General features: G+C 41.6%; 2 protein-coding genes across 4 annotated transcripts; one reads left to right on the forward strand and one right to left on the reverse strand.

The window, feature by feature from the left end:
* Positions 1–47: 47 nt before the first annotated feature.
* On the reverse strand, positions 48–19203 carry zgc:123305. 3 transcript variants are annotated; one of them, XM_068720487.1, is made up of 20 exons: positions 19119–19203; positions 10600–10800; positions 10394–10489; positions 10030–10307; positions 9819–9929; positions 9558–9669; positions 8695–9439; positions 8482–8575; positions 8045–8232; positions 7803–7896; positions 7566–7635; positions 7264–7356; positions 7082–7140; positions 5550–5700; positions 5292–5440; positions 5034–5120; positions 3040–3192; positions 2636–2750; positions 2089–2192; positions 48–1501 (listed from the first exon to the last, which is right to left on the reverse strand). In XM_068720487.1, exons 2-20 carry the CDS (start codon positions 10789–10791, stop codon positions 1351–1353), a joined length of 3042 nt encoding a protein of 1013 aa, XP_068576588.1. In that variant the 5' UTR covers positions 10792–10800; positions 19119–19203; the 3' UTR covers positions 48–1350. The 3 variants fall into 3 exon arrangements, with proteins under 3 accessions (XP_068576588.1, XP_068576587.1, XP_068576589.1); XM_068720486.1 differs by lacking the exon at positions 19119–19203 and adding an exon at positions 14437–14478; XM_068720488.1 differs by lacking the exon at positions 19119–19203 and adding an exon at positions 11133–11152.
* myl9b (myosin, light chain 9b, regulatory) lies at positions 16639–21620 on the forward strand. Its single transcript, XM_068720494.1, has 4 exons — positions 16639–16747; positions 19711–19914; positions 20541–20702; positions 20796–21620. The coding sequence occupies exons 2-4, from the start codon at positions 19731–19733 to the stop codon at positions 20969–20971; spliced, it is 522 nt and encodes a 173-aa protein (XP_068576595.1). The 5' UTR covers positions 16639–16747; positions 19711–19730; the 3' UTR covers positions 20972–21620.
* The last annotated feature ends 1291 nt before the right edge of the window (positions 21621–22911 follow it).

Below are 22911 nucleotides of genomic sequence, written 5' to 3' on the forward strand. Positions count from 1 at the left end.
CAAAAAAAAAGAGGAAAAAAAAAAGAATGAATGCAAATTTCAGTGAGTTAACTTAATTTTATTTTATTTATATTTCTATACATTTGGTTTAAAAAAAGTAAAAGCAAAATCCTCAGCTCCAATGCATCGCCACACAATTGGATAATGAGAGCTATGCACACATAATAAATATAACAGTCATTATAGTACAAAGGGCAAAGGCACAGGGCCAGGCTAAACCACTACTGTTCCCCTCCGAGGTCGGTTGACACCTCTCTGGAATAAAAGTCACTGTCAGACTGACCCACCTCTGCATTCATGTACAAACATTTCTAAACTTGGTAGTGAGGCACCTGAAAGGAAGATATGTGAAATGTGCATGCTGTAGTTTCACATTAATCATATGCTCAAATCAACTTGTTATTGAAATCCTCAGGTATTAAGAAGAAAATAATGCTACTGTCCCTTACAACAAACTCTGACTAGTAACCCTCTGCAGACTTTGAGTCAGCACTTAGCACCTAAAATCTAGCTTTCTATTTCAAAGCTCTTATTACTTATAACTCAGGTGAGTCAAAGGCAGTTAGAAAACACTCTTGTGCTCGACAAAAACAGAATAATGCTCAATATTGCTCCGGGCAAACCCCAGTTTACTCATACTTACTACCGTAAAACAAACAAATGTAAATACACTCTCACACCATATTTGTTGATCGGTACATGTAGCTATAAAAATCATCCCCTCGACGCTCCTTTGCCAACTACACACCCATGTTGGTTTTATAGCAGTGTGTCTCTAGGTCTGTTTGAGATTTGGGCATGAGCTCCCAAAAAGGAGTGAACCGAAAATGTCCAGATCAGCCACAGAAAGCAGGCAATAGCTTTGGCATGTGCAGCATTTAGGCATCTCAAATGTGTTTTTGGTTAGTGTACAGAGCTGAAATGAAGACAGTGTTAATACGGTTTAAATTCATTATTTTGGAATGATACAGGTACACAACCATGAAAAACTGTCCAAAGGCGTATTTGTCCAGTTGTGTCATGTTCAATGTTGGATTTTACATTCAGCAAAATATTGTGTCAACAGCCATCATCTGTGAACAAGCACAGAGACTAAGGACTGCGTGATGTTTTGTACACATATTTTTGAAATGTCGAGTCCAAGCATATTATGACTTAATTTGTCTCCGTCTTTCTAAGATGGGACAGTCGCCTCTTTCTGTCTCCAGTTTATTCAAAGGCAATATTCAGGCATGGTGGGAAAAACCCTTTCAAATGCCTTTCTGGAAAAGGAAAAAAACAAAAGGGTATATGTGCTTGCTTTAAAACGTGTGTGTGTGTGTGTGTCTGTCTGTCTGTCTGTCTGTCTGTCTACAGTAGTGCATCCAGGTCAAGTTCTGGCAGGGGCTCCTTCCAGTAGGAGAAACTGCTGAAGTCGGGACAGTCCAAGGTAGAGGACGTGCTGCCCCCGACAGAGAGCATGGGGAAGAAATGTTCCACCAACTCACTGAGGTGGCTGTACCTGTAAAACACACACAGAGAAAGGGACTCAGGTTTTTGTTAATAAACATGTGGAAGTTAAACATTGTCTGGAAATTTGCTTTGTGTGTTTGCACAAGCTGCTTCTTCATTATAAATATAAAAAAAATCATCTTGCTGTATGTGCACAGTTTTCATGCAACTGTATCATCTTTAACTCTGGTTTTATATGGTGTTAGCAGCAAAATCAACAATCCCAGTGAAAATGAGTGCAGGTTAGGGTTGACCACTTTTCCTTGACCCCGATGTAAAACATCATGAGGTCCAGAAAAGATGTGAAGGAGAAGTCATGAGGACTTAGGAAAAGACAACGGCTGTGCTGAGAGAATTCGACTGCACTAACACGAGGCCATGTATTTATGCAACGGCTGAAGTCGTTCAGTTAGGAACCTCCACAAGCAAAAAAAAAAAAGACTATTCGACTGAAGGCTACATGTGGCTGTCAGCCCATTCCTTCTGATGGGGATACCTGCATTGATGTATGCCACAGTGTCACTTTGTCAGACTTTTTCAAAGCCTAAAAAAAAAGGTGGAAAGGAATTTCCTGTCCATGTTTAGTTGCACACTTACGAGGACTTGCTGACTTTAGTCCTCTCCTGGATGAGCTCTCCTTTCGGGTTGACGGTAAATAACCTGGTATCAGGCACCCCCACCTGCTTATAGGCGAAAGCATCCTGCAAAATGGAAAGGCAGCAAACCAATACAGTTACACGGACTAGCTTCAGTGTGACTTTAACCTTTGCAGTATCTACGTGCACTAAAAAGATTATTTGGCTGTTAACGCACTAATCCAAAATCAGAAATCATTAGCCAGTGTTTATATCCAACAAGCAAACCCCAGACTTTACTTCCACATTTCTCACACTTTATTTCTACCTGCTAGAGTATGTTAGAGGAAGTGCGTGTTAAAAGTAGTATTATGTAACAACAACTACAAACACATGGGTTTGTCCTTTTAACAGGCATGGTCTCTTGTGATTATGTACACAGAGGTTTGTGCCAGAGGTTTATCCCACTGCCAAATATGCAACCCAGCACCTGGAGAACCTTGACTGACAATACACTTGTTGCTGAAGTTTACTGCCGCGATAAAGAATCGGTCTGCAGTGTTGCTTACGTTAGTCCTGTTGCCGAATGCCGCGTAGAAGGGCTTCCTCTGGGGGTTGAACATGTCCTTGATGTCACTGAGACAGGCAATTTTAAACACCTCCGGCTTCTTCTCAATAACCTCTCTGCACAAGTCAGGAGAGATAGTACAGTCAAAATTGACATCTGTTGAAGTCTTCTTGCATACGTTTATGTAGTTCATACAGTGTATTTATTAGCGGAGCAGTCGCTCTCGCTTATGTAGAGTGGCCACTAGAGGTCAGCAAGACATTACATTCATTTTCAAACTTCAACAACATTTTCTCTATGAAGCTATGAAACATTTCACAGTCATAGCCTACATTCTATTAATTCAATTCATTAATGCTACAGTGTTTTAGTAGGACACTATTTGTAGTAGGATTCATTTGTTACCTGTGTAGTGCTGAGAAGAGGCTGCTGGGGGCCAACAGCACAGGGCCCTGAGGGAGGACAATGCCTTTGTCATTGACCCACTGAAGGTAGTCCTTAGTGATGGCAGCCATACCAATGGCCCGCGCCGAACAATACAGGAACTTATAGCCATTTCTGTAAGGCAAGGAGCAACCATTTTATTTTTTTTTCCCCACACTATTTTTTGCCTTTTCACCACAGACAGAACACATACGTACAAGAAGAAAACAAAGAGAACTAAATAAAAAAGGGGATCTGGATTGCTCTGTCCTCTCAAAGGCATGATAAAGCCTGAGGTGTTCTTACGTAAACATCGTCCATTTGACCCACTTCTCACGACATCGCTCCTCTTGAGCTCTTATTCTGTGTTAGCAGTTCCATATCATACAATTCTGTCACAATTTTCAACCGTCCATCTTGTGATGGTGGTTCTATCTTGTGCCATCTCTTCGTAATAGCTTTTTTACTAGCTGCTAGCAGAATTTTCACTAGATACCTGTCTTCTCTTAACACAACATCTTCTGTCATATTACCAAAGTAAAGAAATACATATGACTTAGGTATATCATAGCCCAGAATTTTGGTGATAACCGTATGAACATTTCCCCAAAACTGTACTATTTCCGGACATAGGCAAAATACATGGGAGTGGTTTACATTTACTGCCCCACATTTCCTCCAGCATGGTTGAACAATAGACAGACATTTGTTTGTAATTTGGGGAGTAATAAAGAATCTGATTATATTCTTCCAACAATGTTCTCTCATGATGAACAGATGTTGATGTAAAGTCGATATGATTCTATATTTCTTTGAGTTGTAAACTCCTATTATGGTTCTAATTATTCCATTTTCATCCAGGTTAATTTTGTGCTTTATTTCTCTGTTGAAAAAGTCCCTTAATTGCAAATATCTGAAGTGCTCCTGGTTATTTAGTGAGTATTTGTCTTTCAACTCCTGGAAACTCACAACACTTCCATCTTTAATAACTGTGCATATTGCTGTTGTTCCATATGAAATCCATTGTTTAAACCTTGGATCGAGAGTACCCGGAATAAGCCTGAGCTCTTCTTCTAATCCATATTTTCGTACCACTTTAAACCACATCTCTAACGTAAGTCGGGTGACAACATCCATCTGTTCAAGTAAATCTTTTGCTATATTTCTATCTCTAATAAGGCTTTGAATTTCCCTTCCTTCTACATATTGTTCTAGGTTTTTCCATTTTGCTTCATAGTCATTGGTACACCAATAAATTACTGATCTAATTTGAGCTGCATGGCAATATGCCCTAAGGTTTGGTAATGACATGCCCCCTTTATGTTTTTCAATCTGTAATGTTTCGTACTTGACTCTTGGCCTTTGGCCATTCCATATAAACCTTGAAATAACTTTATCCCAGGCTCTGAATTGTTTCTCAGAGATCTCGATTGGTAGTGACTGAAAGAAATAGAGGAGTCTTGGAAGTATGCTCATTTTTATAGTGTCTATCCGTGAACTGAGATCGAGATCTTTTAGCATTTTAGTCGAATAAAACCAAATAAGAAAAGTGTTTTCCACTTCTGCTTGTAATTGAGATAATCTACAGCATTAAGCTCCGGAACTCTTTCATCAATACTTTCAACAACACAGTTGCGCTGCATCCCATTTCCTCGGGTATGTGCAACAAAAGCTGAGAAGACAGAATTCAATCTTTTTTTCAATTAACTCCACAGCTGAGATCGTTTTAAAAGCCGAACATAAGGCATCTGAAAATGGGGACAAACAGGGAAACATCTGGCAATGCAGATTAGACACTCAGCTGCAACTAGAATGACATCAGGATGAAATCAGCAGCAGCGGATACATTTCATCTGTTGTTGCTCGTTGCGGTGTGAGTAATGCCTGTGAAGGTTCAGTAAGACACTGGTAATAAGGAAAACATGTTTGTTTTTTTACTCTTTGATTTCTGATTCTAAAGAAGTAACTTCACGTACTGGTGTATTTTGTGGTAGAGTTTGGCGATGCCTTTGTGTGTCCAGTCTTTTCCAAACTGAGGTAGAATGTGACCCAGAGCATCCGACCTGCAGGAGACAGACAGTAAAGACCACTCATAATAATGTCACAATGTAGCTTCAAACAAAGTTCTACAGTTCATCTTTCATAGTGATCAGGTTCTATGAATTGCTTTATATCCAATGGTCTATTGGGCCATCTGTACACCATAGCGTGCAAGGAAAGGCAGGTGCTTTTACTTGGTGATGGTGCCGTCGATGTCTGATATGATGATGTGATCGTCCCAGTTCCACAGGTAGATAGCAGCCTCACAGCGACAGGTGCCTTGGTACTGCGTGGTCACACTGAAAACCACTTTGTTGGCTCCTTCACGCAGGTTTAAGTGCTCCTGGTTAAGAGAAAGGGGAGTAAGCTCGGCGCTAAGTGGTCATCCTCTACACGCATTAGACAGCAGAGTATGATATATCTTTTTATATATGTGTGTGTGTGTGTCTTACTATCTGTTCAGAGGTCAGACGCAGTGATTTGCGGTATATCTGGGTGATACACTGAGTGGCGTTCAGGGTTTCTGTTGAAAGGTTGGAAGGAAGCATGGCTTTACGGCCGAGGCCCGCCGCCTCATCGCTGTCAATGTCATCCAGTGTGGCTCTGGAGAAACAACACAAATCCTATTAAACACCTTGTATCGGAGTTATATTTCTCTGTCCCTCCATCCCGACCCCTTAGGTCGTCTGGGACCGGTCTACTTTCTGTTCCCAGAGTCAGAACTAAACATGGAGAAGCTGTGTTCAGTTTTTCTGCTCCACATATCTGGAACAAAGTCCCAGAAAGCTGCAGGTCTGCTGAGACCCTCGGCTCCTTTAAATCTTTGATTGAACCACATTCAAGGATATTAATAAATTTCTGCATTTTACTACTGTATTTTATTTCTAAAACTGCACTGCAACTATTATTCTGTTTTTAGCTTTTAAGTGTTTTAATGAATGTTCTTAATTGTTTTTAAATCTCCTTTTCTTTTGCCTTGTGTTTTGAGGCTTTTAATGGTTTTATGTGAAGCACTTTGAATTGCCTTGTTGTTGAAATGTGCTATACAAATAAACTTGCCTTGCCTTCTGTCACAGCAGATTTATCAATGATAATTGATAAAAAAAAATATTGAGTGACTTGTACAAGAAAATAAGAGAACATTGTGATCTGCATCATTGATTGGTTGTCAGATGTGTTGAACTTAAATTGACTCATAGTTGAGTGTCATGGCAATTGTTTTAAAAAATATTTATCGAGTAATGTAACATATGGACACAGCTTTGGCACACTCTGGTGGCGCAAAGAACCTACATGATGAGAGTTTGAATTGAAACACAAAACACCGTCTTTTTTTTAATCTAATAAGGCCAATTATTTTTGCTCCAATTCATCAGTTCTTGTGTTTTGGAGGCTTTGTGAGAAAACTTCCTAGCGAAGTAGAAAATCCATCTAAAGTACAAGCGAGTAACAAATACAAGCTATGAAAAGTTCACAGAGTGCAACAACTGTGACTGGTCTACCTGTGCTGCTTTGTGTTTTCTTCTATTGTGTCCACAGACAATCCTCAGACATTTTAAGTAATTCAGTAGTCGTGATACAAGCCCCAATAAAACTCTTAATCTGACATTTAGAGGAAAAGAATGGAGCTACAATTAGCTACAATTTCTGTGCGTACAAATGTCTTTTGCTGCTGCTTGTGGTTAAATTCTATTTTTACATTTGCCTGGTGAGCTACAAAAGAAATGCCATTATTTTAGGCCAAGGCTTTGGCATATTTACAGAATTGTTCCATTATGTGCATTAGGACAACCAAATAAAGATGATAAAACATGTCCCGGCAGTCATTGTATTAATCTTTCCAGCAATAAGTTTGCATGTCCTGAAGTGCACTCAAACACGAGAGAGAACAGCTGTGGATCAGCGGGACCAGATTCCGACTGAAACACAGCATGTGTAAAGGTTATTAACTTGTGTTAGAAAATGTCTTCGTGAGTTGACTTACTTCACTGTGGAAAGATCACTTGGCAGCAAGTCCTCCTGTCCCTCTTTTGAGATCTTTTGCTGAAAAACAAGGCGATCAGGTACATGCTAATCAACATCAATGTCAAGTGGCAATGGTCCAGACCTACTACACAGCATCACTACTCAATGAATGACCATTAGCAGGAAATCCTAAGAATGTACCTGGTTATTGTCCATGTCTCGTTTCCTCCAGGAGAACCACCAGCGTCCAGACTTTTTGGGCATCTTGTCCTTCACCAGCCGCTCTATCGTACCCTATAAGACGCACAAAAAACAAGGCAATGCTTATACGACTACTGTCATCATATTCACCAGGTAACAACGATCTTATCCGTCTCGTGCTGTTAACTTGAGAATCAATATAATAACTCAGTCGTAAGTTGCTCATTGATGTTTGTAACTGGGAATAAAGGAAGCCTAATTAATTAAAATGATTGCGGTCCAGAGTAGAAACAATGAAATACCTTGGGGAGGCTTTTCTGGAACGTTGTCATTGACAAGACCATTGGAGCAGCCACTGCCCAGTTATAATAGCTGTGAGATGACATGAATGAAAGGCAGCTGATGTACAATCACAGACATGAACTTGTTTAAAATGACCATATAAGAACATCCTCTTAAATAAATACATAAACACAGACCCAACTCATTTTACAATGCAAATTGTAATAGTATAAGAACAAATAAATATCTAATCTCACTTTGAGTTGATGCAGATCACAAGACTTGGATCCTCAATGATTCCTGGATTGTTGGCAAAATCCTGGTACGTCACAATGTGCGCCATGAACTTTTCTGGATCGACAAAAGCAACATGACAACTGACGTTACTCCACTCTGAGAACCTTCCCGTTCCTTTATATTGCACACACAGACCACCAGCGTGCACTCACTCACTCACTCACTCACTCACTCACTCACTCACTCACTCACTCTCACTTGCCTTTGGTGATTTGGCTGGTGTCCCCCTCTTGTCCGCAGAGGGACATGCTGATGTCCATGTTGTAGGAGGTGGAATCTGACAGGTACTCCGTGCCGCTGTCCATGGCGCCGCTGCCCACCGACTGAGGCGACTGGCTCCCGGAGAAGGAGCCCTGCTCGGCCCCCTGCTGAGACGCTCCCTCCGTTTCACTGCAAGGGATCACAGACACTTCATCCATTTTACCCCAATAAAGAGAAACATTTCACAGATAGAGCAGCACGATCATTGGATTACTGAGTTGTTTCACTGGACATCGAACGCTGTGGAAATTAGTGTCATCACTGTGTGAAATCACATTTTAGTTTCTTAATTTGTAGATGGGGATTGCATACATAATTAAAATTGTGCTGCTCTGTACTGTATTTTGTGAAGAATTTTCATTTCATCTTTTTTTTTACCTCTTGGGGAAGTAGAGCGCAGCCACCTCAGGCTCCAGCGTGGTCAGATCATCCAAGTAAATACCAGTTGGTCCTAGATGGTGATTGCGTTTGCCTGCAACAAAATGACACATGAACCCAAGTACTGAACATTGACATAGACTAAAATATTTTAACAACAACTTAACAAAATGTAAGCAACATAAATGAGAGAGCTTAGAAAAAACGTGTCACCTTTCTTCTTATCCTGTTGTTCCACTCTGGAGGATGCTTCGGAGGAGTTTGCTGACTCCTCTGTTTTGTTGGTCAGTGACCCTTCAGTCCCTCCAGGTCCACCGTCCTCCTCCCCTCCCTCAGCACAGGGATCTATCCCGCTGTCCCCCTCGCTGACAGGGGCACTGCTCGTGGAACCCTGTTCGCTTTGTTCCGCTGAGGCGCCCTGCTGTTGTGGATTAGACAACTCTGTACTACTTGGACTTGTTGCAGTGTCTGTGCGGTCTTCGCTCTCTTTTATGAGTTGTATCTGTGCGTTGTCTGGTTCGGTCACACTGTCAGTCGCGGTGCTAATGTGCTCAACACCGATTGTGCTTTCTCTGCTGGCAAGATGATCTGCGCCGTTCATTAGATTAGTAGATGAGTCTCTGTTCTCCTCTTCCCATAACGTGGATTCTAGTGCCTGTGTCACGTCCATGTTCGCTGGTGATGCACAAGACATGGAGAGGTCACTCGGGGTGGAATGTGCAATGTGAGAGTTTTTCTCCCCAGATAAGGGGGAGGTTTGCATTGTGTGGCTACATAGGTCTAGGGACTGAGTCCTGGGCTGTGGCCTGACCACTGTCACGCTGCCCACTCTGCCACAGCTGATCACAGGCTCATAGCCCATGTCGAAGGAGTCCTGTCTCTCAATGGTGCGGAAGTGAGAACAGCCGGAAGGGGAGATGTGCTGCAACTCCACGGGGGTCCTCTCAGATTGACACAGCTGTTAGGGAGCAATTTGAGACAGTGTGTCAGTATGATGATCTCAAATACTACAGCATTACCACAGCATGGGTAGGCAGTAAAAGCACATATATATGTGTGTGTTTGTGTTGCCATACCATGGGAAAACCGCCCCAGTTCCACTGCATCTGAGGCCCAGAGGACTCTTGGGGTTTAACCAGAAGCTCTGAGTCGCTCTTAGGAGAGGATGGCCGGCTGTAGAACACACTGCTGTGAAGGAGGAAGATAAGATAAAGAGCAAAAGATCCATTAACTGAACAAACCGACTGACACCGTTTCTCAAACTGCCACAGTGAAGCTGCTCAATGCAAACAAAGACATCAATCAATGAATTCCTCTTCAATATGAACCTTCCTCACCTCTCCAAGGGTGACTGCTCTCCATCTGAGTGAGGGTGATGAGTCTCTCTGGTCTGTGAGGGCCCCAGCTCCTCATTGGGCTCCTCAGACAGCGAGTAGTACACCGATTTACTTTAACACAAGCAAGGAGATATTGTTGAGCTGCTGGGTTAACTTTGAAGGTGTGAACACTGAACCACGACTCCCTCTTTCCTCTTCTATGATCACTGACCTGATGTGCAGCGCTGTGACGGACTCTTCTTTAGCAGGACTCTCCTGCCCGGCCTGATCGGGCAGGAGATCTCTCTCCCACTCCTTCTCTCGTTCTCTCTCATCCGACGAGGAGCTGGCCTCTTCTCTCAGGTGAGTATCAGAGCGTATGCGCTTGCGACGGCGTTTCTTCCTGCGGGAGCCAGACCCGGCGACGGAGGATCCCTCAGGGGGCTCCTCGATCTCCTCGGGGTTCTCGAGAGGAATCGGTGAGGTGCACAGATGGGCCGGGACCTGGGACTGTTTACAATGATGGGTTAAAGTCAAACAAAGCCCAAAACTGATGCAATGTTGCCAAAGAATTGAGAAAATGTTGGTCATCTTACCTCCTTGTTTTCATTTTCCTCCACGAAAAAAGCTTCTCCATTGTCACCCAGCTTCATGTGCAGATCAACTGATTCTCCATTTATCTCAATGTCCACCTAAAATCACAGGCATGCATGTATGTGTCAAAGAAAAAAAAAAAGCAGAGAGACAGAACTGTAGTAGAAGTGCAGTTAAAGGAATTAAATGAGACAGAGAAAACACTGACAATTTTCTCCTTGGAGCGCAGCACACCCAGCTTGCCGAAGCGGACGTGAAAGGGAGAACACTGGAACGATCCGTCCGGCTGTCGCACCACAATGACGTCGATCCCTCCGGTGAGAGTGGCGGGGTTAAGGCCCCGGTACAGCTCCTTCACCGTCACAAACACCGTCTCCGCAAACTGGCCCACGATATTCATGGTTTGGGACTGGAAAGAAAAAGAAGAAAACAAACAAGAAGTGAGAACAGTGAGGCCAAGTGGTCATTGTGACAGAGGAGCCACAAGTGTCTGCATTCTGTGTTCTCTGTTGTCTGCGGTTTCATCCTCCTTTTCTCACAATGTCTGTCGGCAGCACTCAACAACACCGTCAACAGTTAACATAGAAGCCACTATCGAAAGAATTACAACTTCCAGTCGAGCAAACTGAAAAGCAGGTGACATCAAGACAACATATTCAGCATGTACTACATTTAGTGTTAAAATGCTACATTTAGAACATTTCCCTGTCACCAAACAGAGTTCAGAGTTTTAGTTCAAACCTGTTCAACCTGAAGCGCGTCCCTTGAATGCATTTGTAATGTTTTGACTAAACCGTATAGACCTTTGGAATCGGATCTCGGTCATGATTAATGGGCTAAAGGTCGACACCCGGGAGGGAAGGTGAGACAATCTAGATGATTGTCACTATGAGACAACAGGAACTAAAGAAGACACTATCTTGGCCTGGCATGATGATTATGAGAAAACGGTTCACTTCACACCCTACATGACTCATGCCAGACTAAGAGCAAAAGGACATACATGCTAGATAAAGACAATAAAGTTAGTTTATCAGTTATGTTGAAAAAAAGGATCAATACAATTCCTTCCATGATGTACAGATACACAGCACGTCTGATAACAAGTAGCTTCCGTAAGTCAAGAAGTCAAAGTTTGCCAAAGGCTTCTTAAAACATCTCATCTGGTCTAGACTGAATCCTCGCCAACATTGCAGGACCGTGCAAGTAGCTTCTGTGGGATTAAGAAACCATGATGTTACCTCAAGTGGCCTTACAAGCCCCTATCACATCTAGACAGTGCTTTTTTAAAGAAATACTAGAATAGCGTTTTACCTTGTATTACTATTTTAAATTCAAATCAAAATGAACCTGAAGTGAATATTTTCACTTTACAACACACTGAAGCCACAAACTGGAGGCCAGAGGAGCTAACCTTCACTGCAATATTCAGGAATTTACAATTCTTTGCTTCAACAAAGAAACAAATGTAATATTGTTAGAGATAGCGATACCATAGCTTGGCAATACATTCTACCTCTGTGACGTTTAGTTTGTGTTTACACAATTTAGTAACTGATCCCAAGAGACAAGACTTGATGGATCTGTCAGACTCAACCGAGCCTCACAATATGCTCCTAACAACCCAACCAATAACCCAATTTAGTCCATAAAGAGTGACTTAACACACACACCTGCACAATGAATCACACCCGTCTACAGCATCATCCGTCTAGAGTCCACATTACCAGTCTCACATCTTACCCACATGGAAGGATGCAGATGTGCCTTCCCAAACAGGCGGTGTTCCCTTGACCTCCCTCCTGCCATCCAGCACCACTATAAAGGCTTTTCCCACCACTGGAACTCACGAAACTTTACGCCCATTTCCACCACAGGAACCGGTCAACTCCATTCCCCAGAATGCTCGGCTGAACTCTCAAGGCTAAGTGTGCTTAACACCCCCCCCCCCACCCCTCCCCATATCTGTCTGTAGATGTAAGGCTACATTTCGTTAGCTTTGACATCTGAGATGTAGCTACTAAAGATCTCTCAGTCGAGCCGGTGAGCTAGATTTGGACTTTCCACTTGATCACTGGTGATCCGAGATGACGGCGCTCGAGTCCTATCTGTCCTGAGCTAGGGACGCAAAATATAGCAAATCTATGAGAGAGTCCTAGTATATTCAGTCACACACACCGATGCTTCCTCTATCTCACACAATTTCACAAGCACATACATCCCCTCCTGTCCCACCAAATTCATACTTCACCACTTGCACTGCACGTGACAGCCAGACCAGCAGTTTCTGAAAGGCTATTCAAAACGCACACACACAAACTGATCGACCACAGAGTTTCTGGGCTTGACCACAGCTCTCTGGGCCATCGACGCTGAGGGGACTCTCCAGCAGCCATGCTCTACCAACGCGGGAAAATCTTTCATAGGCGAAGAGCACTCAGGAGGAGCTTAAGCAAATAACTTGCAAATCGTGATGGACATCACTGCCTGTGGAGGAGGACACAACAGAAAGGTAGGCCTAAGCTATAAAACAATGTCCAACAAAAAGAGATGTCGTTGGCATTGATGTAGCTCATCAGCCTTGTTCAAAAAAACACTCTGGCCTATCACTGAATGTAAAATATGAGTGTAGCTCATCACGGCCTTCTGATGTGATTACCTCTTTCCGTAACCAGTCAGGCCTCTCTATCCGAAAATTCGATTTGGAGTGATGCTTGACTGAAACTGCCAGGTCAGCTGTATTTAGAAAGTAGGAGGAACAAAAGCCCGCAGCAGACAATGGCAGCGAGTGACGACAAAATGTAGGGCAGTAGACGGATGACAGAGGGGAAAGACAAGGGGGTTATCCACTGATGTAAAAGGATCAAACGCTTCCACCTGTAGCAGGATGTCGCCTCTAATGTATTAAACACAGGGTGAGTTATCCCTCATGTGTAACCTGGCATAACTCAAAGCTTCACTTCCTATTAGTTCACTCAAGCTGATGACGATGACACTAGGGCTGCACATTCATTGTTTTCAGCATGTATTAATGTGTAGATTCTCTTTTTGAATTAACTGATTCCTCTTTTTGTCTATGAAATGGCAAAAAATAGTGGAAACAGATGTGACAATGTGACATTTTCAAATGTCCTGTTTTGTCTGACCTACTAACGGAAAGATATTAATTTCCTAAATGAAGTTCTGAACGGTGATAAAGCAAAAGTATGACTTTTTTTTTGCTTTATCAAGTCATACCTTAACGCTTAACCAACTATGAAAATTTGATCATTTGACCATTTCAGCCCTGGATTAAATGTAATCATTCATTCACACACTATTTCCAAATGTCAATAAAAAGCCACACAAGTGTGTGTGGAAAGCAGTCTTGGCTTTTCACGACCTTTGCCTCACAGAAGCCACAGACACATAGAGGTTCCCTCACTTCAATGTGATTAATCATGTCTGCCTCCTCCTTCTCTTGACCACTGTTCCACTTCAAGACATTCCTCATACGTCACATTTGATGATCACATCATTTCTGTCCCCATCACTGAAACACTCAGTCCCTCATTTGGCGGAACTCTAATAAATAACTCAGTGAAAGACAGCAATTTTACCAAAAAGTTTAAATAAGATTTTAAACAGATATATTTAGCTTTAAACCGTTAAATACAACTAAACCACAAACAACTTCCGCATCGGCTTTACGTGTGACCGTATGGTGCAATCCAGTGTTTGCAACTGAAACTCAGTTACAACAGTAGAAACAAATGTCCTCTCCCGTTATTTTAAACGTTTTAAAAACTAGAGACGCGTCCTCTTCCCGACCCAGCTGGAGCCACGTATTCACCCTTCACAACTTCAGGAAGATTTTGCTTTGTTTGACAGGAACTCAGTGGTGAAACATCGTTAACCTAATCGTCTTGAACGATGTGTAAATTACAACAAGTAAAAAAATAGTCTTAACTGATACAACTCTGACTAGTTAACATATTTCCACGGCTGTTATATACGTGACAAACAGTTTATTCTTTCGGTGAGAGAAAGAGAGAGAGCAGATTACCTTTCGGGTCAGCTTTTCAGATTGAGAGAATACAAGCCATCCTCGGACGCTTCCTAGTATACAGCGCATGCGCGCAACACAAGTCAAAACACTCCAATAGCCAATGGGCAAAGTGGAAAAGAAACATGACCCGCCTCTAACGTTAATTTGTAAACAAAGCGTTAAATGATGCAGACCTGCATATTCTTTAAGTGTTTACATTGTCATCATGATATAAGATAAGGAATAAACAACTAATACTTATATTTTACAATTATAAAATATATAAAAGAAACATTAACATATGTTCAACAAATGAGTTAGAAAACCTTGTAACTCAAAGTCACCTGAAGAAAAACTTCTGTTGCAAATTTTACTTTTTGATGAAAGATTAATATCTGGTGATGCAATAGTATTGTTACAGAACTTATTTGAGATGCATGCATATCTATTTACTCTTACATTCAACATGTCTTCACATTACATCATGAATTGTATCAGAGAACAGTCAAAAAAATGGGCAGTTGTAGACTATGGGCTACAACAGCTCGATCAAACAGCAGACAGGCAACAGTGTCTCCTCTGTTGTCAGCAGATTCAGATGATGTTGTTGAGCTAAATTTAGTCTATGGGTGGAAGCTTCTCTAGCCAGTGAATCCACAGGTGTCACCCTGCAAAATACATCTTTAAACATAGCTATTGGCAGAGACTGTGCTGGTATACAGGAGCTCCTGATGCAATGGTGCCGAAAAGAAGACACATGCAGACACAATTTGGTTCAAAGAAAATGGGCATGGTGTAAAGTTGTGTATATAAATATCTGTCACAAGAGGGTTCATAAAACATGCTACTTTACGTAAGTTGCACTACATTAACTGATATAATTTGTGAGCAACTAACAGGCAGCAAGAGATAACTGTAATGCACATTTTTTTTCAAAATCTGAGACACTACCAACTGTGAGATACTTTTTTCTGTGTGACCATATAATGAACTGTAAACAGTATTTGCATATGCATCATATGTTTGCCTCACAACTTAATGTGTATGCAGCCAGACGGAACAGTTTCACAGCCTTTCCACGTTATTTTAGTCCTCATCATCATTCATTCATGGGTTTTCAGTATTTCAGAAATAATAACTAGTGTGGTCCAGCAGAGGGCATCACTTCTCCTGAACACAGCCTCAACTGAGACTCCTCCTTTCTTTGACCGAACGCCTCTATGCATGCTCTGGATCTATCTTTCCATAATTTCAACTCAATAAAATAACAACACTTTATCTCTAAATGTTTACTAAAATGTTGGAAAGCTGCATTGCTTAAACAAAACAGATGATTTTCTGTTTTATTGATAAAAAACAATATGAATATATTTTATACATATATTCTTAGAATGCACATTCGGTCTAATGAAAGAGAGATGAAAAACACGAGCATAGAGCTATGTTGTAAATCATGACCATCACAGAAACACTGAAATGACTAAATGGTAATTTAACAATTAAATAAAAACACATTTTTGATGTGTTATACCTTTAAAATTGACAGAATAAAAACAGCTTTGGGGTTGCAAAAAAAAGTATATTATTTGCAATTAAACTAAATACCAAAATAAAAACATACGCTGCTTTTGTGCTTACATTATGCACTGCCCAATTAAGGAGATGCATATTTTACACATGCATTTATTCCATGAAGACAGTAGGCATCAATATCTTAACATCTTCACATAAAAAAAAATGGCGACACCTTCAGCAGCTTTGTCGGAGTAAAACGCTGCAGCAGTGCATATTTTCTTACAGTGAATAATTGTCAAGTAGGTTTGTATGTTAACTCAATGACATAACTTAAGGTGTTCCCTTCACATCCAGGCCCCAGTGATGGCCAGCCAAACTGCCTATTTAAGGAGAGCCACGGCCCTACAACAGAAACACTGGCTTTCTAAACTGCTCTGCATCTGCTCACAACTCTCCAGCACACAAAGGCTTCTCTAAATGTCTGGGCCCTTTTCTCTAAATAAGGCAGCCTTATCGTAGTTCCTGTCATTTCTGCCTTTTCCCCAAACATCCAGAGCAGCGTCTGTGGCAGTAACAGGCTGCAGCCCGTGCATTCTTTTGCCTTGTATGGAGAAACGGCCTGGCCTGAGATGTCTTTGTATGGGACATGCCGTCCTCTCCATTGGCCGGGGCACGAAAGGGGAGGGACCCACCGGGAGTCTGATTCTTTAAACAAACTTTTCAGGAGGACTGCCTGCTTCCCTTTCGCACTGCTGTGTTGGACCCAGACAAAAGGAGATTGAGGGACTTCCAGATATTTCTACCTGAAGCCAAGGTGAGAAAGAAAGCTGATTTTACCACTGCACATTATCATGCATACAAAGTGTTAAAAAGCTCATATTTGATGTGGTGTTTTTTTCTTAGAAAGGACAGAATGTGTAAGAGCTCAGTGGTACAATGCTCAACTATCAGGTCTGAGAGTGAGGTAGAGGATAAAGAGAGAGGTTCAGTGGATATTTGATAAAGTTACAATATTGCTTTTTCATCTTTTGATCAACATGAACAGAGACTTGTAATTCACCTTAGATCTGTGTATTTGTTTGTGTATGCAGTGTAAATGGACTGTATACATGTGTCATGTACTTCTATCTCATCATTACGGCACATTAGACAGAGGAATTTCTGAGTGCAGGTGACCCATTTAGATCTCACACACACACACACACACACACACACACACACACACACACACACACACACACACACACACACACACACACACACACTCTGATGTTGTCTTTTAATAGGCGATGAGAGCTTAACTTCCACTGTACTCTCTGTTTGTTTTTGGAATTCCTGACCGGTTGCGTTTCAGTCTTCACTTGAGTAGTGGTGACCTACGAGGCCTGGAGTTAGAGTGAAGGATGACAGCCTGACTGTTTGGTGATATCAAAGTGTGTGTGTGTGTGTGTGTGTGTGTGTGTGTGTGTGTGTGTGTGTGTGTGTGTGTGTGTGTGTGTGTGTGTGTGTGTGTGTGTGTGTGTGTGTGTGTGTGCGTGCGTGCGTGCGTGCGCGCGCGCTTGCTTGCTTGGGTGAAGGGACAGAGAAGCTTTGTCGTCCCACTGGATGAAAGGGTTCACAGAGGAGCTGTGGTGGACAGAGAACAAGTACAATTGAGGCACGTCAGCCAAATGCTGACGTCTCTGAAGTCCCGAAACTATTTCTTCTCGGCCTCTTTGTGAATCCTCGTTGACTCACTCTATGCAGAAGATTTCAGCGGTCGCTACGGCACCTGGACATCAGGTTGTTTTAATAATCACACAAGTCAAAGAATCTATATTATCGATTGCTTGAAACAGACAATCAGCCTCTCCAGGGAACAGTGCCCTACTGTACTGTATCAGAGGAGCCAAACAAGAATGAGTATGTGGAATTCCTCTGTTCCCAGAAACCTTAAATTGGAGCTAGAAGCTGTTTTGTTTCCAGCTTCCTCTGCAACTGTTAAATGGAGAATGGAAGGGCTTTGAGCCAAAAGCACACACCTTCCAGATTTCTTTATTTTTCAAGCACAGGATGGAACACAAGCAGCCAAACAGTAGTGAAATGAAAGGAGAGACTGATCCAACATGTGTCTGCAAGTGTGAGACAATAAAGAGTGGAATCATCGCTGATAAAAACTGTGGGTGTGTTTGGTATTGAGAGCAAGTACATGAATTTGCTTCCTGTAACCTTTTTAATACTGAAAAGCCAAACGCACAGATCCATTTTTGGATTTAATGTATTTTATGTAAATGTTACTGTGGACAATCCAGTTATTCATCAAGATTATAAACTCTGGACAGAACCGGCTGGTCATACTAATTTGCATTGACAATGAATGTTATAATTCTGCCCTAGTGATACAGTAGCATTCATTTGTATAGAGACCAACTGAGAAAGAAACGTCTCATAGATTCAAGATAAATTGATAGTCAAAGCTGCTCAATGCTGCCTTCACTAACTTTTCTGAGTGCAATCATGAAAGCAACAGGGACAGCTGACACAGAAACGTAGGACTACTCCAGCCCATTAAAAGTGATGGCAGACAGTGTCACACAGACACTGTCCTTTGAGACAGAGATTTGGTGAATATAGGACAGGAAAGAGCTATTTATAAGTGGTGGATTACACTGCAGTGTTGCCTTTACTATAATGTGCTATAAAATACATGGCTGTAGATGTCTTTTGCTCCTAAAACACAGAAATGTGTTCAAATGTTGGTAACCAGAAGAATTATTTGAATTTGTAGTAAATATATGATATAGTACATTCCAATACAGACACTGGATGGCATGTTCTATCAATTGTTTGTTGATTTAATTTATTGGACATTAAACCTACCTATTGTGGTAGAGGAAGTGACTTGTCCGGACATGAAAACACTTTGGGATTGCTGTAGCTTTCCGGTGAAGGTCTAAGCACAGCACATTTGAAGATGCATTTGAGTAGTGCTATTCCACTGAAGTAAAAATTTGTGGACAAGATAATACATCAAAATAGCACGTACTGTACATACTTCTACATCTGAGAAACGTGGCTTAATTATGTCATTTTCAAGGTGTAAATTAAAGACTGGAAACAACACATTGCACACCCTTTCCTGACATGCAATCTCACACTGAATAAATTATCTTCACCTCAGCGCCTCTCAAGGCATTCCGTCATACCTCGTATGCGACTAATCAGCCACATTCACCTGCCCCCTCCTGCCTGTCCAGCCTGTCCGTCCGTCTTCTGTCTGCTATTTCCCACTGGGTACAACACAATCACAGAGCAAGCAAGCAAGCAAGCAAGCACGCAAGCACGCAAGCACGCAAGCACGCAAGCACGCACGCACGCACGCACGCACGCACGCACGCAGGACAAATCCTTGCAGACCTGAACATGAGTGACGGGTCTAATTCTGGAAGGATCTGAAGTTAGCTGCAGTGTGCACAGTGGAGACCTGTCATTTTCACACCCATCACTGTACCCGACATTTAAGGAGAGTGTGATTCTCTCTCTAGAGGAAGCCAGAGAAAAAGATTCTCCTGCTTGGGGCAAATAGAAGAGAACATATAACAGAGCTACATGGCTGCATCCCAGCTTTCAGAACTGCAAAATATGCGTAAAATTCAACTCGTTTTTTTCAAATGAATGCTGAAATCAGTATTCATGTCAAGCTGTGGTAACAGGCAATATGCCTTAAGCCATGCTATTCCTCATGGTGCAGCATTACTGCAATCTAATCCATGAGTCGTGCTTTTTGAATGTGCACAGGCCCAGATCCAGCTGCCACCATGTCGAGCAAGCGTGCCAAGGGAAAGACCACCAAGAAGCGTCCTCAGAGGGCCACCTCCAACGTCTTCGCTATGTTCGACCAGTCTCAGATCCAGGAGTTCAAAGAGGCGTTCAACATGATTGACCAGAACAGAGACGGCTTCATCGACAAGGAGGATCTGCATGACATGCTGGCCTCTCTGGGTAAACTGGCATCTTCTCACTACACTTAGTTTTTATGGCTTACAAGTGCAGGTTTCAAATCATAAATATCACACTTCTTTTACCACTCCTAACACACATATTTACATATGAGGTTTAGTTTGCTCATTATGAGGAGTAGCACTCAACATGTGAACAGTAGTAAAATATAATCTGTAACTCCGACATGAGCTCTCTAAAGTCTGAGAAAAACTGAAATGATGTCAGTTAGGGCTTTGACACTACACATTTCTAACAGAAAAGCCTTTATTACAAAACGGGAGTGAGGCGTTTGAAAGACGTGGGCATTTATTAGGTGTGTAACAAAAGATGCTAAAGAGCTGCACTATGGGAAATGTACAGATTCCCTGTTAATGGAGCTAAAGGTCACAATATCAAAATTTTCTTTTTATATGTAGACGAAATAAAAAAAACCCAATTGAATTTATGTGCCTCCGAAAGGTTCCTTCAAAACTGCTGGACTGCGTTCTTAATTGGTTCTTCACAACTAAATAAGTTGACCACTGTTTATAGCAGCAGGGTTCTTCTAGAGGCACAAGGAAACACTTCCTGGTTTTGTGTAGTCCCAAGATAAAGACGATACATGTAACAGTGTTGTTCGTCCTCAGGTAAGAACCCCTCTGATGAATACCTGGAGGGGATGATGAGCGAAGCACCGGGGCCCATCAACTTCACCATGTTCCTCACCATGTTTGGAGAGAGGCTCAACGGAACGGACCCCGAGGACGTCATTCGCAACGCTTTCGCCTGCTTTGACGAGGAGGGGTCTGGTGAGTCAGCATAAACACAATACTGTTAACAAAAGTTCATGGCACTTTCACTGTCTGTGTTTTGGAGCTTAATGGGTCTTACCTGTGTCCAAGGTGTGATCCACGAGGACCATCTGAGGGAGCTGCTGACCACTATGGGCGACCGCTTCACAGATGAAGACGTGGACGAGCTGTTCCGCGAGGCTCCCATTGACAAGAAGGGCAACTTCAACTACGCAGAGTTCACGCGCATCCTCAAACACGGCGCCAAAGACAAGGACGACGAGTAGAGGGAGACACCGACTTCCTTGGGGCCCCCCGCACACATACTGCACCACAAATCAACCCTTAGCTCCTACATTTACGGACCATGTAGGTTTTAGAGAAACTGAAAGACACATTATCAAGTGTCCAATGTGTTGAGGTTATTTAGATTTAAACATGTGTATTAAAAGGTAGGAGCTGGGGATTCATTTGGGATCCACAGAAATATTTTTGCAATATTACCATGAAGAGATGTATTTGCATCTCATAGCTACAAGTCTCCTGCGGCTTCACGGACTGCTGGGTGGATGCATCAACACATCATGTGCGCGGGGTGCTTTTGGACTGTAAGATTCGGTGCCACATACAGTACCAGCAATGTTTACCTCTTACCTGCCAATTAGCTACCACACCTGCACTGCAACAAGTCTCCATACCTGTAATATTTGTATTCCTGTGTTAAAAATGGATAAAAAGAGAATCTGATCATTCTGATTGTGTTCATTGAAAGTGGCGAGTGCTTCTGCTTGATGAAATGATTAGTAGAGCTTTTATACTGAATTGTTTTTCCCATCAGCTGGTTGTGTGCACTTGAAGGATCAGGCAAGTTTGTGTTGAAGGAATTCAGGCTTGAACTGTTGCTCAGGCAAATAAAGTTTATTCATGTTGTTGGAAGAGCAGTGTAGATGTTTTTCAAGTAAGTGTCTCCTTTCTCTGTTTCATCATCAGTGCTTTTAGTTGTTTTAGAGCTTTGTCCAACAAAGCAGTACAATCTACTTTGCACTATGACCAGTTGCCAAAAAATGTAGTTTGCGCTGTATACATGACCATGAATGCACCAACTTGGAAATTTTATTTTAACTTTTCAATGTTAATGTTCACTACTGCCAGTGGTGATACACTCAAACAACAAATGTGCTTTATCAGGACCGAGTTTGGTTTGAAGGTGGCTGAACAACCCAACAAATGTCATCGGATTCAAATATTTAATCCTGATTGATGCACATAATGTGACACTTTTTTTCCAATTGATCCCAGGAGAAAAAAAAAAAAAAAATACAGCAATATTTACTAAGGATTTTAAAAAAAAGTTGGAAGATTTGATTTTATAAATGCCCTTTTCACAGACATTCTAACTGCACTCATGACATTTACATTTTTTAAATTGATAATATTTAACCATGCCACTCCTCTACCCAAGTGTCTCAGTAAGCCATGACAGTGTCTCAGTGAGTCAGCATGCACAATACCATGAGCCTAGTGTGTAAAAAGGGCTATTGTAAGAAAGTAATTGAGAAAATATGTTGCAATATTCTCACAAAATTAAATTGAAATAAACTTAAGCTTTAATAGGCAACAAAACACTGAAATGGCGTTTATGAAAAACAGAACTTTTATTTCTTTGAAATGCTTATACAAAACACATTTAAAGTTTAAGGCATATATTGCACAGACTATTGAGAAGTTTTTATATAAAAAGGAACATTAGTCCCTCAGTCGTAGGTTTAAGGCACAGCAGCCAGTCATACTGCCAACGGTCGGTCATGATTCACAACATTTTGAATGCATTTGGCTGTAAAGAAACTACATAGTTCGAGATAAAGTCCATGCCAATACAAACAAAACGAAAAAGAAAAAAACATGACTGAAAATATTTACATGCATCATCACATTGTCTGATCAGAGTGGAGTGTCATTTGAAATCTAAAATCACATAAACATTGCTAAAAAACAAAACAAAAAAAACTGCCTGCCTAATCTTTAGCCAGCCATTTCCAGTATATCTCAACTGATTAAAGGTGTTGTCACAGTGGCATGATGTAGTATATGAACAATAAAAATATTAATTTAATACTTAGTATTCTACATATGACCCAAGCCTGACATAACCTGTGTAAATTGAGGTATAAATGCACATCAGTCTAGTGAGTACCTGTAACAAAAAAAACAAATAAAACATTTCCAT

This window comes from Cebidichthys violaceus, unplaced genomic scaffold (genome assembly GCF_023349555.1).
Source record: "Cebidichthys violaceus isolate CVI_PGR_0920_01 unplaced genomic scaffold, fCebVio1.0.p SCAF_25, whole genome shotgun sequence".
NCBI lineage: Eukaryota > Metazoa > Chordata > Actinopteri > Perciformes > Stichaeidae > Cebidichthys > Cebidichthys violaceus.